Here is a 15,120-nt window from a genome sequence, read left to right as displayed (position 1 = left end):
TTGGATTATTATTCGGCCATTTTTAGTTTTTTAGAAAATAAATCGTATTAAATTGACGTTTTTAAAACCGACAAATCTATTTACCTATTTACCTGTCGTTATTGATTCCAGTAACGAAAAGCACTAAACAAATTAAATGAGGTAACATCGATTGACATTGTAATGATTTATTAAACTGCAACTGATCAGGTTGTATTTAATTACAATTTAATGATGTGATGCATTCAGTATACGAGTAAACTCCTGATAACTGAAATTCGATCTTTTATGAACTCAATATAATTGTGGAAACTTCATAATGATAATAAATTTAAATAGCATTTATTTACCTACAGGTTATTATATATATTATCACATAAGTTTAAAAAATAAATTTAAAACTAATTACAATCCATTGTATCACGTGTTAGCTCTTGTAAGAAAGATAAAAAATCAAATTACGCAATGATGATGAAAGAACAATTAACCGACAAACACCTGTGCCACTGAAATATCCTACAATGTGATAATTGGCACTTAAAACATGAAAATCCTAATTCAATAGGTACTCAATTGATTTTTCAATAATTATTATTGTATTGTTTGATATAATTATATCTATGACTAGCTGTTGCCCGCGACTTCGTTCCGGCAGTGTTTAATAAAAATGTACTTCGTTTTTACTCTTTTGTGCTAGGCATACTCGTAGTAAGAGTCAATTCTATCAATAAGATTAGCAATTTTAATTTAAAGAAATTAATTATATTAAGTTTTGTCAATAATGCACTTCAGCGCGCCATCTCGAATTCAACTATTTAACTATAACTATGATTGAATCTCAATGTCAAATTTTATCCTATAGAAAAGAACTGTTTTGAGGATTTTCCCGGCAATTATTCGAATTTTTCTCACCATTTGAACCTTCCCTAGACCTCCACGAATAATTCAAGACCAAGATAAGATAAATCCGTTCAGCCGTTCTCGAGTTTTAGCGAGACTAACGAACAGCAATTCATTTATATATATATATAGATTGTCAATACATTTACATTACATTACATTTATAAAATTTACAACACTCATTTCGAAAGCTAAACCTTTCTCTTCAGACGAAGGGAATTGTATACATTTACATTTGAATACAAATATTGTATTGTATTGTATAATAATTGTATACTGTGCTCAAATTGTGTATGCATTGTATATCTTGTTTACTGGTACAAAGTGTTAACAATGTCCTTCGCCTGAAGAGAAAGACTTAGCTTCCGAAATGCGCATATTATAGTAAATTTTCCTATTCAGACAAGATTGTTTGAAAGTAATAAACAAAATCTAATCAAGCACTTGAGCAGCACTTATGTTTAATTATTTATCAAATCTTAAATTGGCAAAATAAATAAATGTGTCATTTTATATCTAATTCAGTATGATAACTTATAACAAGCCGTAAAAACCATATATAACTTATTATAGCCTAAATTATAACTAATAACATAATAAAACTGTGCCAGCATTTTAAAATATTTAATCAAAATGATTTTGCGAGAATTAATTTTAAATATATCAATAGTGCTACTTTGTGTTCTTAGTGTATCATCTGAAATTACCATGAATAATACTAAAACTTATATTGAAGTTATAAACAGTTTGAGTAACTATCCTGAAACATTCCTAGGTGGATTTAAAGATGCTGATATCTCTCTAAATTGCAAGAAAGCGTTAAGGTATTATAAGACTGGATTAGTAAACCAAGAAGAATGGGCTATACAAAGTAAGTTTTAATCTATTGTACGAGTATATTTTAATTGAAATATGAATTATGTAATTAATAAATAATTTCTGAACAGTGTTAGATGCCATGTCGAAGTTGCAGTCCGGTATCCTTGAAGGCAACTTGTATAATTTGGGTGCTTATGATGAATGTCAGTCAATACGAGATGTTAAGGTCCACATACAACCTAAAGACAAGAATATTGGTGAATCAATGACTCTTATTAATGGGAAATATTGTTTAGGATCAATACAACTTGGCAGGGTATTTAGTTATAATTAATTATTAATTGAGTTGTTACCAAAGAATTAAAATTTGTGGATTTTTTGTTTATATGTTTCAAACACGAACTTTTTCAAATTTATTCAAATCTGTTTTTGTTGTGGAATATAATTAATAACTATTTATTTACAGCTTGGTTTTTATTGGGCAATGTGCGCGCCTGATGCATGTTCCGCAGATGATTTAAATAAAATAATACAGGTAATTAAAGTACCAATTGTATTCACTGAAGACAGGTGTCACGATCCAAGCCAAGATCCAGAAATTACCGATGGAGATATAGCTGTTATGTAAGAAAATAAAAATAAAATTAAAAATCTTCATATTTTCTAAATTTGGAAAGATACAATAATTGACCAATATTATTTATTTTTATTTAGCACGTGTTTTGGCATAATATTAGCAATAATGGCCACATCATCAGTATACGACGTGTTTCTACGATATTTTGAAAAAAGTAAGATGAATACCACTTTCCTTGCTTTTTAAATGTAAATTTAATGTAATTAAACCTTTATTTTTAAAGAAACGGTGCATCCATTATTATTAGCGTTTTCTGTGGTAACTAATGGAGAAAAACTCTTTGCAACAAAAGAACCAGGCACTGCTGGTGATCAATTGGAATGTCTTTCTGGTATTCGTTCCTTCAGCATGATGTGGGTCGTGCTTGGTCACATCTTTAGTAATACGTCAACAATTGGAGCAACAAATATGATAAAATTACTTGAGGTGAGTAAGAACTAATAAGCCACGAGAAACAAAACGAAATAATAACTATTCTGTTGGTTTTGTTTAGTTTATGACCGATGGTTGGACAATGTACATTCGTGGTGCCACGGTAGCTGTTGATTCCTTTTTTCTAATGGGTGGTGTTGTAATGATTTACGTTTATCTCAAATCAACGAAAAACAAACAAACTTTCAATGTCTTTCTTTACTATTTGCATCGATATCTACGGTAATTTACGAGTCATTGTACTTTCTGTTTGTGATACAAGTTAGAAACTGAACTTAGAAACTAATTGAATGATTGCTGCAATTAGCCTCGTCTGAGAATCCAAAACCTTTTGACACTTACTAATCTGTAATAAATTAAGTAACTTTATCAGTGTCAATTGGTTGATAAGATTTTAACTTGTTATGCACAATTTAAAGATTTGTTTTTTTATACTTAAGTATATGAAGTACCTACTTATTTACGTAGATACGATGTTTTTTAATTTATTTATTATTCTAATGTATATTTATTTTTAGTTTAACACCCGCTCTAGCTGCAGTTCTTGCTGTGCATCTCACTATTCTAAAACATTTTGGTTCTGGTCCTTTTTGGAACTTTATAGAAGCATATGGCGTCGTCAACTGTAGAAAATATTGGTATGGCGTCCTATTCTATATTCAGAATTATACAAATGCTTATGAAATGGTAAGTTTATTTTATAGTACATTGCAATATTGATTTATCGATAATAATATTGCACTCATGTAATATCTTCTTAATCTGTAATTGAAACCCTCAAGTTTACAACACCAAACTTTAAAATCAAGTTTATTTATTCTTTTTTTTAAGTCAATTTTTTGATGTTAAATACTTCTTTAAAATTTTTAGTGTATTGGGCATACTTGGTACCTCTCCGTCGATACGCAATTATTCGTCTTATCGCCACTCATTCTGTTTCCCATAAAACGATGGCCCAAGTTAACACTTGCTGCTGTCCTCATCTTGACATTAGCATCCATCTCAAGCTCCTTTGCCTTAGCATGGGTATATGAACTAATTGATGGCAATTCTTTGTAAGAACAAGTAATAACTTTTGTTTGAAATAAATAATAAAACTAATTTATTATAGAACTGCGACTCCCCAACAAACTGAAGATCATTCCAGATTGTATTACACTGCAACATATTCTCGTGCTGCCCCTGGTTAATCGGCATTATTGCTGGCTATTTTATTTATCAAATAAAAATTGTTAAGAAAGATCAACCATTTAAAATGAACAGAGTAAGCTTAATTTTACCTTTTATAACATAAGAATTAATTAAAAATTATAAGTACTAAAATCAGTATAATGTTTAATTTTTAGTTATTAAATATTTTCTTATGGATTGGTTCGATAGCTGTGATGATAACATGTGTATACGTTGATAAAAGTCAAGATGAATACGATCGTCTTGCTTGGTCGTCTTACATTGCTTTCATTCGTCCTGCATGGGCAATTGGGCTTTCTTGGATTATATTTGCTTGTGTTACAGGATATGGGGGTTAGTAAATATTGAATAGTTAGGGCACTTACATGACAACACTTGATTTCATTCGTAGAAAAATAAAGAGAATTCCTTTGAAGGTTTCACGTATTAATTAAGACTGCGACATATTTCGCCACACGACGATACAATTTATTATCTGCCTAATGATGCTCCAGTGTAGCGAAACATGTTGCAATAGTAATTAATATGTGAAGTAATTAAAGAAGTTTCTACAATGATACAAAATATTCGATACATAATTGCGGCCTTCTTATTTATTTATTTATTTTATTTCATTTCTTTTAGGTCCTGTAAATGCTCTTTTATCAGCTAGAATATTTCAAGTTCTGGGTCGTCTCACATATACAATGTATTTAACACACTACACTGTACTCTTTTCATTGTTCCTATCTCACAAACATGCGGTACAGTTTTCCAACACACGAGTAGTAAGTAGCGCCACATGGTGTCAAATAGCTGTAAAATAAATAATACAATCAAATTTGTTTTGCAGATGTATGAGTTCTGGTCAATTTTGCTGTTGTTTTTGTTGTCGCCGTTGTTTGGACATTGGCATTTGAATCACCTATATTAATTATTGAGAAATATATTTTCGGCGGTGGAAATAAAAAGAAACCGGGTGTTGCATCACCAAGCAAACCTATTGATAAAGATTCAAGTATTAACTATATTGGTAGTCCACAAAATGAAGAAAATAAAAGTGTGGAAAGTGGTTTGCATCGTCGGACTAAGGGATTGGAAAATTATTAAATGGACGTTGATGATTCTGGTTATGGTTTATGCTATCGTGGTTTTATAAATAAAATTAAGAAAACGTTGTAAATACTAATTTAAATGTTTTAAAATGGTTGAATTGTTGTTTCATATAGCTTATAAGTATTATTACATTAATAAATTGTGTATTATGCAACAATGTATTATTTAAATATTAATTTTATGCTATACTAGCTTTAACCCGCGGCTTCGCTCGCGAATATCTAAAATAATGACGTTACTTCCATACGCGTCTGTAGTCACAGAAGAAGTAACAATGAAGTAGAATGGCGGGAAATTTAAAATGGCTGAAAGTATAGTCTATGGATGTATAGTGTACAGTCTCCATAGTGTAGTCAATTGGATTTGATGTTGACGTAGCTGTCGGTAATACAGTGTGATAATACAGTGTGATGGTACTATAGTACTTAGGTTTGAGCTTCATTGCTGGAATGCTAGATGGCGTTAAAGTAGTAAAATAGCCAGATGCAGAGGTATTATTGGCTAAACAATTTCTTTATTTTATTTAAAAAATATTTTTTATTAAATAAAAAGTAGCCTATAACCATTCGGGGACCACTAAGAATATGTATACAAATTTTCATGATGATCTGTTAAGTAGTTTTTGCGTGAAAGTGTAACAAACATCAGGACTTTCGCATTTATAATATTAGTAGGGGTTTAACATAAGTATCTTCTTCTTGTATTGTTTTATAAAGAACAAGTATAACCTAATTTAAAGCCCAAATTTGGAGCCATAAATTGAAATAGTTCACATTTCAAAAGTCATCTATTATATCCTTTTAAGCATAAAACTTCGAACTTAAATTTTGAAATGCATAAAATCTACAAATCCAATGAATTCAACAAACGCTCCCTAAAAGGAAATATATGCGTACCCTCAAATAATAGATAACGCATAAACATTAATATATTACCAAATTAAGTATCAAACAACGATAAATATCATTTAATCATCTATACGTCAACTGATTGAGATTATTTATCAAATCTCGCATTGTATTTATATAGAGCCGGTGCATTTCAACATTATTTGCAAACTTACGCTCAGTTACGATTTTCCCTGTACGAACAGTTCCGTAAAGTCTAAAAATTAATTATTTTTTAAATAAAATGGGTGCGCGTTATTTTATTTTTTCAACGTTGTTACTATTACTATTATATTGTGCTACGACAGTCACATCGGTCAATATCAGTGATACTATTAAATATAGTGACATTCTAAACAATTTGAGTAACTTTCCTCAAAGATTCCCGGTTGGATATGAAGCTGCTAATATTTCACCACGTTGCAATCAGTCATTGGCACATTATAAAAATGGCTTGGATAATCAAGATGAATGGGCCGTGAAGAGTAAGTAAATTTTTATTTTTTTTTAATATTAATATTATTATTAGATTATTTATCAATTTATTGTCTACAGTGTTGGATGCCATGTCTAAACTGCAATCCGGTATTATGTCTGGAAACCTGTATAATTTAGGAGCTTACGATGAATGTCAATCGATACGCGACATTGTGATCAACTCACAAAATTCCGGAACGCAACAGGAACAGAAAAAAGATTCTATTACGCTTATTAGTGGGAAATACTGCTTAGGGACATTGCAATTAAAAGAGGTACGTAATAAAATGGTATTTAATTTACTACAAATTATTTCATGCCTTGTTATGAAATATTTCTTAAAGAAAATGTATTTACTATCGTTTTTCAAGTTTACATGTATTTCTATAGAAATATAAATCCACGTGCGTTAATCAATTGATATATCAAATATTATTATGTTACTTGTCGGTACTGATTACACAAAGCGTTATACAAACAAAACTATATCAGTTGATTACATGATATCGTTTATTTATTTGATTAGAAATGCAAAAATTTTATTTTATTAAAATTCGATTGCAAAAATATAGTAAAGTAAATATGTGCAGGAATTACTTTATAAATATTTTATACTCGCAATATGCAGATACCGCTCTTTTGGTCGATGTGTGCACCTGATGCATGCTCAGCAGATGATTTAAACGCAATGATGGAGATGGTACAAATACCCATGGTTTTCACTGAAGAGAAGTGTCATGATCCAAGTATGGATCCGGAAATTACGCCTGGGGATATTGCAGTCATGTAAGAATATTAAAATATTATCAATCTGAATAAAAGTAATAAATGTATCAAAATTCGTGATTTTTCAGAGTGTGCTTTGGAATAATTTTGGCAATAATGATTGTATCTTCAGTATATGATGTGTTCCTTCGATATTTCGAGAAAAGTATGAATATTTCTTTCTATTTTCGACGTTTCCGCATATAAAAATTATTTTTAAACTTGTTTTGCTTTTAAAGAAACTGTGCATCCATTGCTACTGGCGTTTTCTGTCGTGACCAATGGTGAGAAACTTTTTGCAACCACAGAACCAGGTACAAACGCTGGCCAACTGGAGTGTCTTTCCGGTATTCGATCCATAAGCATGATGTGGGTGCTACTAGGTCACATCTTCAGTAATATGATGTCGGTTGCTTTGACAAATATGAATAGCCTTCTAGAAGTAAGAAAATACTACTTATTTAATTGCAATCTGCAGTTTTACGTCGCAAAACATTTTTAATTAATTTAATTTTTATTTTGTTTAGTTTTTCAGCGATGGTTGGACAATGTATGTTCGTGGTGCCACTGTGTCTGTTGATTCATTTTTTCTAATGGCTGGTATTGTGATGATTTATGTTTATCTCAAATCAACTAAAGATAAACAAACATTTAATGTGTTTTTGTATTACTTACATCGCTATCTGCGGTAAATAATGTAGCTTTCAATTCGAGTAATATTTATTAATTTATTATTATATTTAGCTTAACACCTGCTCTCGCTGCTGTTCTTGTGGTACATCTCACAATTCTCAAACACTTTGGTTCAGGTCCTCTCTGGTCCTCAATGAATTTATATGGTTACGAATACTGCAGTAAAAACTGGTGGAGTTTATTGCTGTATATTCAAAACTATGTTGATTCACTTGAAATGGTAAGAAAATATTTTTACACAAAATTCACTTGCGAATTTCACATAAAAATCTTAAAAAATTCAAATGAGATTTAATATATTTACTAATGTTATTTTTTTAATTTATTTATTTTTTATAGTGTGTTCCACAAAGCTGGTATCTGTCAGTCGACACACAACTGTTTCTTATTTCACCGATTTTCCTCTTTCCGATTAATCGTTGGCCAAGAATTACACTTGCTGTTGTTCTCCTCACGGCATTGGCATCTATCTCAACAGGATTTGCTTTGGCGTGGGTTCATAAATTGGTCGACAGTAACACTTTGTAAGTTCTTTTGTTGTAATTTATATTAAATATATAATTTATTGGTTTTTCTTAATTAAGAGCTGTAGATCCCAAAGAAACTGAAAATTATTTGAAGCTGTACTACCAGGCAACTTACGCTCGTGCTTCCCTTGGTTAATTGGCATCATAGCTGGTTATTTTATCTACAAGATCAAAATTGTGCAAAAAGATCAACAATTCAAAATTCCCAAGGTAAATATTTAACCAATAAACAACAAGTAGTATAATATTCTAACTATTTTTAAAATAAATTTGTTTTAATTTGTTTTTTCTTCTAATTTGTTAAATTTGTAGGTTTTAAACATTTGCCTCTGGGCTGCATCTTTAGCCGTATTGGCTACATGTGTTTTCGTAGACAGGGCACAAGATGATTACGATCGTCTGGCCAGCTCGTCCTATATTGCTTTCGTTCGTCCTGCCTGGTCGTTGGCGCTCTCTTGGGTAATATTCGCGTGCGTGACAGGATACGGTGGTGAGTTAACACTCTCTTTACTACTCCTACACTTCTTAACACTTTGTATTTATATTTAATCTTCTTTAGGTCCAGTAAATGCATTGTTATCGGCTAGAGTATTTCAAGTACTGGCACGACTTACTTACTCTATGTACCTTACACATGTAACCATCGTTTTAGTGTTGCACTCTTCTATTAAAGAGCCTGTGCCATTTTCCAATGCTCATGTTGTAAGTAGCGCCATCTATAGAATAATAGTGTTAAAAAGTGTAATGAGAATTATTTTATTTTGTAGCTGTACGAGTATTGGGCATTGTTTGCTCTGGTATTTGCAATTAGTGTTGTATGGACTTTGGCGTTTGAATCGCCGGTTATTATTATTGAAAAATACATTTTTGGTGGTGGCAATCGTAAAAGACCAGTAGGAGCACCAAATAAATCTGTTAATACAACTAAAAATATTATCAGTCTTGTTGGTAGCATTCATGATAAAGAGAACATCAATGTCGAAAATGGTTTACATCATCGTTCCACTTGAACTGAAAATATTCACAACTGAATATATGTAAAATATTATTTGTTGAAATATTATTAATTTACTATAAAAACCTGAATGTATTCGTAAACAATTGTTTACTTTTTCATTCAACTGATATTTAAATTCAATCCACTGCATTCAATATGAAAAGTTGTTTTTAATTCTCTTTTCTTGCATCATTGTTAAAAGTACTATTGCAACTTATTTCCGATATTTTTAATTATCTGTATTTCTGCATGTATAATTAACAAAGTTTGATAACAATGAATAAACTTCCTTTTTTAACAAAAAAATCTCATTAGTAGCAAAATGTACTTCACTGGTTAGTTATTAATTTCTGAAAGAATGTGTAACTAAATATCATCGGTGTTGAATTAAAATAAAAAAATTGGAAAAATAAATTCAATCATTATAAAAAATATAATAGAAACATATAAATCATACACCTGATGCCCAATAAAATATAAATTTTCAAGTGAAGAGCGTATGTGGATTATGCGTAATTTATAACTCGGAACCAAAGCTAAATAATCTTAAGTAAAATGATTTACTAAAATATTATTGAAAAAACTGTGGTTATTTTAAAATAATCTCTCTCATAATGAGTATAAATAGTTTTACTTTGAAGTTATTGATGTGGACAGTTTGTGTATTAAGTGTATCAGCAGAACGTGGCGATAATAATACTAAAAAGTATAGTGAAATAATAAAAAGTTTGAGTAACTTTCCTGAAACTTTTTTGCTTGGATATAAAGATGCAGATATTTCACCAAATTGCAAAACTGCGATTAAATTATATGTGAATGCTTTGGCAAATTATGAAGGATGGGCTATTCAAAGTAAGTAATTTTAAAATGTTGTACTTTTTTGCTATTCCTAGTGAAAATCTCAAGTGCGCTGATTAGCACTCTCATTTTGTATGGCCTTGCGCGGCACTGTAGATAAATGCGCATGCGCCGTTACTAAAGCTCGTGACTAAAGTACTAAACGTGTAAAAAGTAATATTTTAAAGCTTGAAGTTAAAATTTAGCTGTGTATTTGCAATTTCTCAACAAATTATTTATTTAAAAATAAATTTAAAGAATTTTCCGTGGTGGAACGAAATCAATTTTATTAATACCTCTAAAATCTGGAACATAATTAAGCAATTCCGATTTGATACTAAAATACACGGTGCTGCTCTTTAGGAATACATGTATTATGGATAGAATTTAATTGGGTTTATTACATAATTAAATTTATTTATTATGCGCAGTGTTCGATGCCATGTCAAAGCTGCAATCCGGAATCCTTGCTGGTAACTTTTACAACCTGGGAGCTTACGACGAATGTCAATCGATACGTGACGTTGTGGTCCACTCACAGGATCCAGACAACAATGATGCAGAGAGTAGCACGCTAATTAACGGAAAATACTGTCTGGGAAAGGGAGACCTTGCAGAGGTACGTTAATTAATGCACATTGAATCGCAAATTACAAAAAATCTATTGACTTACTATTTTAAACTTGAATACAGCGACAAAACTAATGAAAAAACTTGATTAATCTGCTATCAACTATATTTTACAGACTAATTTTGTTTTTACACCAACTAACAGACACTTATCAATCAAATAAAAGTGGAATAATAACACCACTCAAAATCGAAATGCATTTGTCTGTCGTTATTGATTACGGCTACGCGAGACAAAATTCAAATTGAACACGTTGTTTTTGAATTGATTAAACCATATTTTCTATTCATGATTCATGACATGACTTTGTGTTCTGTTCAGTCAGAATATTGAATTTCACAAATAAAAATTGCCAGATTTTACATAAAATATTTAAGTAATTTCAGCTTAAATTATCTGCGGATAATAAAAATGCTTTGCTGATGATGATTTTTATAATAAACTATTACACCTAATGTGAAATTGTTAGTTATATTCATGATTTAAGAATTGAAGAATACTTGCATAAATTACGACGCCAATATAAACTACAATGATGTGATTTTATTCCAAGAAATAAACATTCGATATCTGCAGGTAAACAAACTTATCTCTTGTGCGAAATCGCGTGATCCACACGGACACGGTGTGCACTCACTACCACCAACAAGCAATATTTAATGTAAAACCGTGCATCGTAGTGCCATCTAACCGACTATCTAGTAACGGCAGGTTTAAACTCAAAACACATTTTATCAAATATGCAACAAATTTATATTGGATGAAAATGCCAGTCATAAGCAATTTAATAATGTCTATCAAATCGCAATATTGCTTTAATTTATATTCTATGATACAATATAATAATATTATATTCACACTTAAAATCAAATCAAATCAAATTTAATAGTAATTTTATTTCCATTTATTTATGTTCAGATACCGCTTGTCTGGGCTATGTGCGCTCCAGACGCATGTTCAGCTGATGATTTAAACAAAATCATAAAGATATTGCCTGTATCAATGGAATTCACTGAAGAGAAGTGTCATGATCCAAGTCAGGACCCAAAAATTACTAATGGCGATATTGTAGCTATGTAAGATAGAGATAAACTTGCAGGTTTTGTTTGTATAATATGATTTATTTTTCTTAGGACATGTTTTGGAATAATCTTAGGAGTAGTGGTTGCATCTTCTCTTTATGACATATATCTTCGATATTTTGAAAAAAGTAAAATCACCTCCGAGTTCACTAAAAATTTATCTAAAAATATATTAATCTTTTATTTTTAAGAACCACTTCATCCTCTATTACTAGCGTTTTCTATGGTGACTAACAGTGAGAAACTTTTTGCCACCAAAGAACCAAACACAGGTGGTGATCAAATGGAATGTCTTTCTGGTATCCGTTCGCTAAGTATGATGTGGGTGGTACTAGGACACACTTTCAGTAACGTAACGCTTGTAGCTATTGCAAACTATGCAAATCTTAAAAATGTGAGTAATCATCATATAAAATGTTTATGTATTGTCTTGTGCTGCACCGTAGACAAATACACAGGTTTAAGCTCCACTCCATGACTAAAGCCCGTGACTAAAGCACTTTAATCATGGCATTGTTTTTTTTCTCAAAACTGTAATAAATTAATGAAGTAAAAAGTTTTTCATAATATGCTAAAAATATTACATAAATTATTATAATATTCCAAATTATATAACCTTGCAAAACTCTTTTTGTAGATTTTTATCGATCCCTGGACAATGTACGTCCGTGGAGCGACTGTTGCTGTAGATTCCTTCTTCCTAATGAGTGGTATCGTGATGATCTACGTCTACCTCAAATCATCCAAAAACAAACAAACATTTAATGTTTTTCTCTATTATCTACATCGTTATCTCCGGTGAGTTAATCATTCAAGTTTAATTAAATCTATGAGATAATCAAAAACAAATCTCGGGCCGTTGATCTCAATCACGCTCATAGTCGTCGCACGTGACTGCTCTCATTAAAAACATTATAAACTAATTATACGATTATGAAAAGCCGGCGATTAACTCGTCGTGAATTATGTCGAGGATTATCATACAATGTGTCACAATCATCACTTGAGACTGGAGAATATAAATTTAATCTGATCTGATTTTAAATCACGAGATATTTGAAAAATTAGATAAGATATTAATTTTTCACAAATTGCAAAAAATCAGATAATATCTGATATAAAGATTTATAATTGAATCTATTTTTAAATATTTAATTTCTTTATTTATTTTTTATTTATTTTAGTTTAACTCCAGCGTTGGCCGCTGTTCTTGTTATACACATCACAGTTATTAAACATTTTGGTTCTGGTCCATATTGGTACTTGATGAATGACGCAATTAAAGATTGCCAAAACTATTGGTGGAGTGTCTTGTTGTATATTCAAAACTATGTAAATGATGCTGAAATTGTAAGTTTTCGTTATTTTAAAAATTTTAAAAATTAAATTATAGACTTGTTTTATTTTCTAGTGTATGATACAAAGCTGGTATTTGTCCGTTGACACTCAATTGTTTCTTTTATCACCACTTGTCCTGTTTCCAATAAAACGTTGGCCGAGGATTACACTCGCCGCCGTTGCAATCGCTGCATTGGCCTCCATTTCCACTGGATTTGCAGTAGCATGGGTTTATAAACTCACAGACATTAATATGCTGTATGTGTAATATTTATGGTATTATACTATTCATATTTTACAATTACTAAAATATATTACTTATTTTTCGATAGAAACACAAAAGACCCAGATGCTTCAATAAATTATATGAAAATCTACTATCACGCTACGTACACTCGTGCTTCTCCATGGTTAATTGGCATCATAGTTGGCTACTTTATCCACAAAGTCAAAATTGTTCAAAAGGGCCCATATAAAATAAACTGGGTACGTATACAGACAAAGAAAATTAAAATTGTATTTTTGATAAGATTAATATTAAATGTTTAATATTTTCTTGACTTTTAGACCTATAATGCTCTAATAAGGCGTTAAAGTGCACTTTTAGCGCCAAATTATGATTATCAATCTTCATCCCCCTATTTTACACCCTTTTAGTTATAATATTGCACCAAAAAGTTGTTTATTTTCTTTTCCGAAGTCTTTAACATCTTTATACAAAAATTCATCAAAATGTCTTCACTAGTTTTTGTGTCAAAGCGTCACAAACATACGAATACACTAACATTCGCATTTCAAGTAATAATATCATTTAAACTTTAATATATCCTCATTTGCAGTTCTTAAAAATTTCCTTGTGGATTGGCTCACTGTGTGTGCTGGCAACATGTGTTTTCGTCGACAAAGCCCTGGATGATTACGATCGTCTCGCCGTTTCGTCCTACATTGCTTTCATTCGCCCCGCGTGGTCTTTAGCACTCTCTTGGGTGATATTCGCCTGTGAGACTGGATACGGCGGTGAGTAAACACCCAATACACCATTTCAAACACTTTCAAACCTTTGGAATATCGGATCTACATTTTTATTTAAACCTTCAAAGGTCCAGTGAATGCATTGTTATCGGCAAGAGTATTCCAAGTGATGGCGCGGCTCACCTACTCCATGTATGTGACGCACTACACTATCATATTCGTGTTGTATACGTCCATCAAACAACCTCTTGCATTTTCAAACTCACAATATGTAAGTTACGCCATTTAGTAATAAAAATAATTTTAAAGTAATTTGGTGAAAATTTGTTTTTTGTTTTAGATGCTTGAATATTGGTCAATTTTTGCTTTGGTTTTTGTGATTAGTGTTATTTGGACGTTGGCATTTGAATCACCGATTTTTATTATTGAGAAATATATTTTTGGAGGTTCCAGTCGTAGAAGACATGTAATTTCATCTCAACATACCAATGATATGGATAAAATTGGTGATACACAAAACATTGAGAATTTTATGATTGAGAATGGCTGCCATCGTCGTTCAAATGGAGTTGAAAAAATATAAACAAACATTCAATTTTATCGTATCTTACATTTCATGAGAGTGAGAATGTGAGGAGGAGATGAGTGAGATCTACAATAAATCGATTTCAATCATGCTGTCGCCATCTGACGAATTGTATTGTAAAATTCATTGTATCGTGTGCGGACAGGTAAATATCAATTCTTGATAGCAAATCTTTTGTTGATATTTTGGTTTTGTCTAAAATAAACGTGTATTTACCTTATTACTTTCTATATGAAATACGAAATATGCGAAATAATTCAGGTTGTATATGTATT

General features: G+C 31.0%; 2 protein-coding genes across 2 annotated transcripts; both read left to right on the top strand.

The window, feature by feature from the left end:
* The first annotated feature begins 1,418 nt into the window (after positions 1 to 1,418).
* On the top strand, positions 1,419 to 5,126 carry LOC135804085 (nose resistant to fluoxetine protein 6-like). Its single transcript, XM_065317841.1, has 12 exons — positions 1,419 to 1,750; positions 1,827 to 2,014; positions 2,165 to 2,322; positions 2,413 to 2,489; positions 2,559 to 2,761; positions 2,829 to 2,989; positions 3,286 to 3,454; positions 3,638 to 3,822; positions 3,879 to 4,031; positions 4,114 to 4,291; positions 4,583 to 4,725; positions 4,791 to 5,126. The coding sequence occupies exons 1-9, from the start codon at positions 1,513 to 1,515 to the stop codon at positions 3,955 to 3,957; spliced, it is 1,458 nt and encodes a 485-aa protein (XP_065173913.1). The 5' UTR covers positions 1,419 to 1,512; the 3' UTR covers positions 3,958 to 4,031; positions 4,114 to 4,291; positions 4,583 to 4,725; positions 4,791 to 5,126.
* A 1,006-nt stretch (positions 5,127 to 6,132) lies between these two features.
* Positions 6,133 to 14,842, top strand: LOC135803762 (uncharacterized). Its single transcript, XM_065317455.1, has 24 exons — positions 6,133 to 6,425; positions 6,496 to 6,692; positions 7,046 to 7,203; positions 7,272 to 7,348; positions 7,422 to 7,624; positions 7,710 to 7,870; positions 7,927 to 8,095; positions 8,215 to 8,399; positions 8,460 to 8,508; positions 8,715 to 8,892; positions 8,962 to 9,104; positions 9,170 to 9,295; positions 9,993 to 10,251; positions 10,668 to 10,855; positions 11,786 to 11,943; positions 12,001 to 12,077; positions 12,141 to 12,343; positions 12,587 to 12,747; positions 13,134 to 13,299; positions 13,361 to 13,545; positions 13,620 to 13,773; positions 14,127 to 14,304; positions 14,388 to 14,530; positions 14,600 to 14,842. Exons 1-24 carry the CDS (start codon positions 6,185 to 6,187, stop codon positions 14,840 to 14,842), a joined length of 4,002 nt encoding a protein of 1,333 aa, XP_065173527.1. The 5' UTR covers positions 6,133 to 6,184.
* Positions 14,843 to 15,120: the final 278 nt, after the last annotated feature.

Source organism: Atheta coriaria, unplaced genomic scaffold (assembly GCF_025399875.1).
Source record: "Atheta coriaria isolate IRGN ID8LTWV9N9 unplaced genomic scaffold, Caltech_Dcor_3.1 hic_scaffold_3_pilon, whole genome shotgun sequence".
Taxonomy (NCBI): Eukaryota; Metazoa; Arthropoda; class Insecta; order Coleoptera; family Staphylinidae; genus Dalotia; species Dalotia coriaria.
Note: the sequence above shows the minus strand (reverse complement) of the source record. Positions and strands in the feature narration are given on the sequence as shown.

What these genes read in the sequence shown, in the direction of transcription:
- LOC135803762 (XM_065317455.1), top strand. Translation starts at nt 6,185, where the DNA reads ATGGGTGCGCGTTATTTTATTTTTTCAACGTTGTTACTATTACTATTA. An exon ending in CCTTCGATATTTCGAGAAAA is followed by an intron (nt 7,349 to 7,421) that starts GTATGAATATTT and finishes TTGCTTTTAAAG; the next exon opens with AAACTGTGCATCCATTGCTA. An exon ending in CTGTGAGACTGGATACGGCG is followed by an intron (nt 14,305 to 14,387) that starts GTGAGTAAACAC and finishes AAACCTTCAAAG; the next exon opens with GTCCAGTGAATGCATTGTTA.
- LOC135804085 (XM_065317841.1), top strand. Translation starts at nt 1,513, where the DNA reads ATGATTTTGCGAGAATTAATTTTAAATATATCAATAGTGCTACTTTGT. An exon ending in TCTACGATATTTTGAAAAAA is followed by an intron (nt 2,490 to 2,558) that starts GTAAGATGAATA and finishes TTATTTTTAAAG; the next exon opens with AAACGGTGCATCCATTATTA. An exon ending in CTAATTGATGGCAATTCTTT is followed by an intron (nt 3,823 to 3,878) that starts GTAAGAACAAGT and finishes AATTTATTATAG; the next exon opens with AACTGCGACTCCCCAACAAA.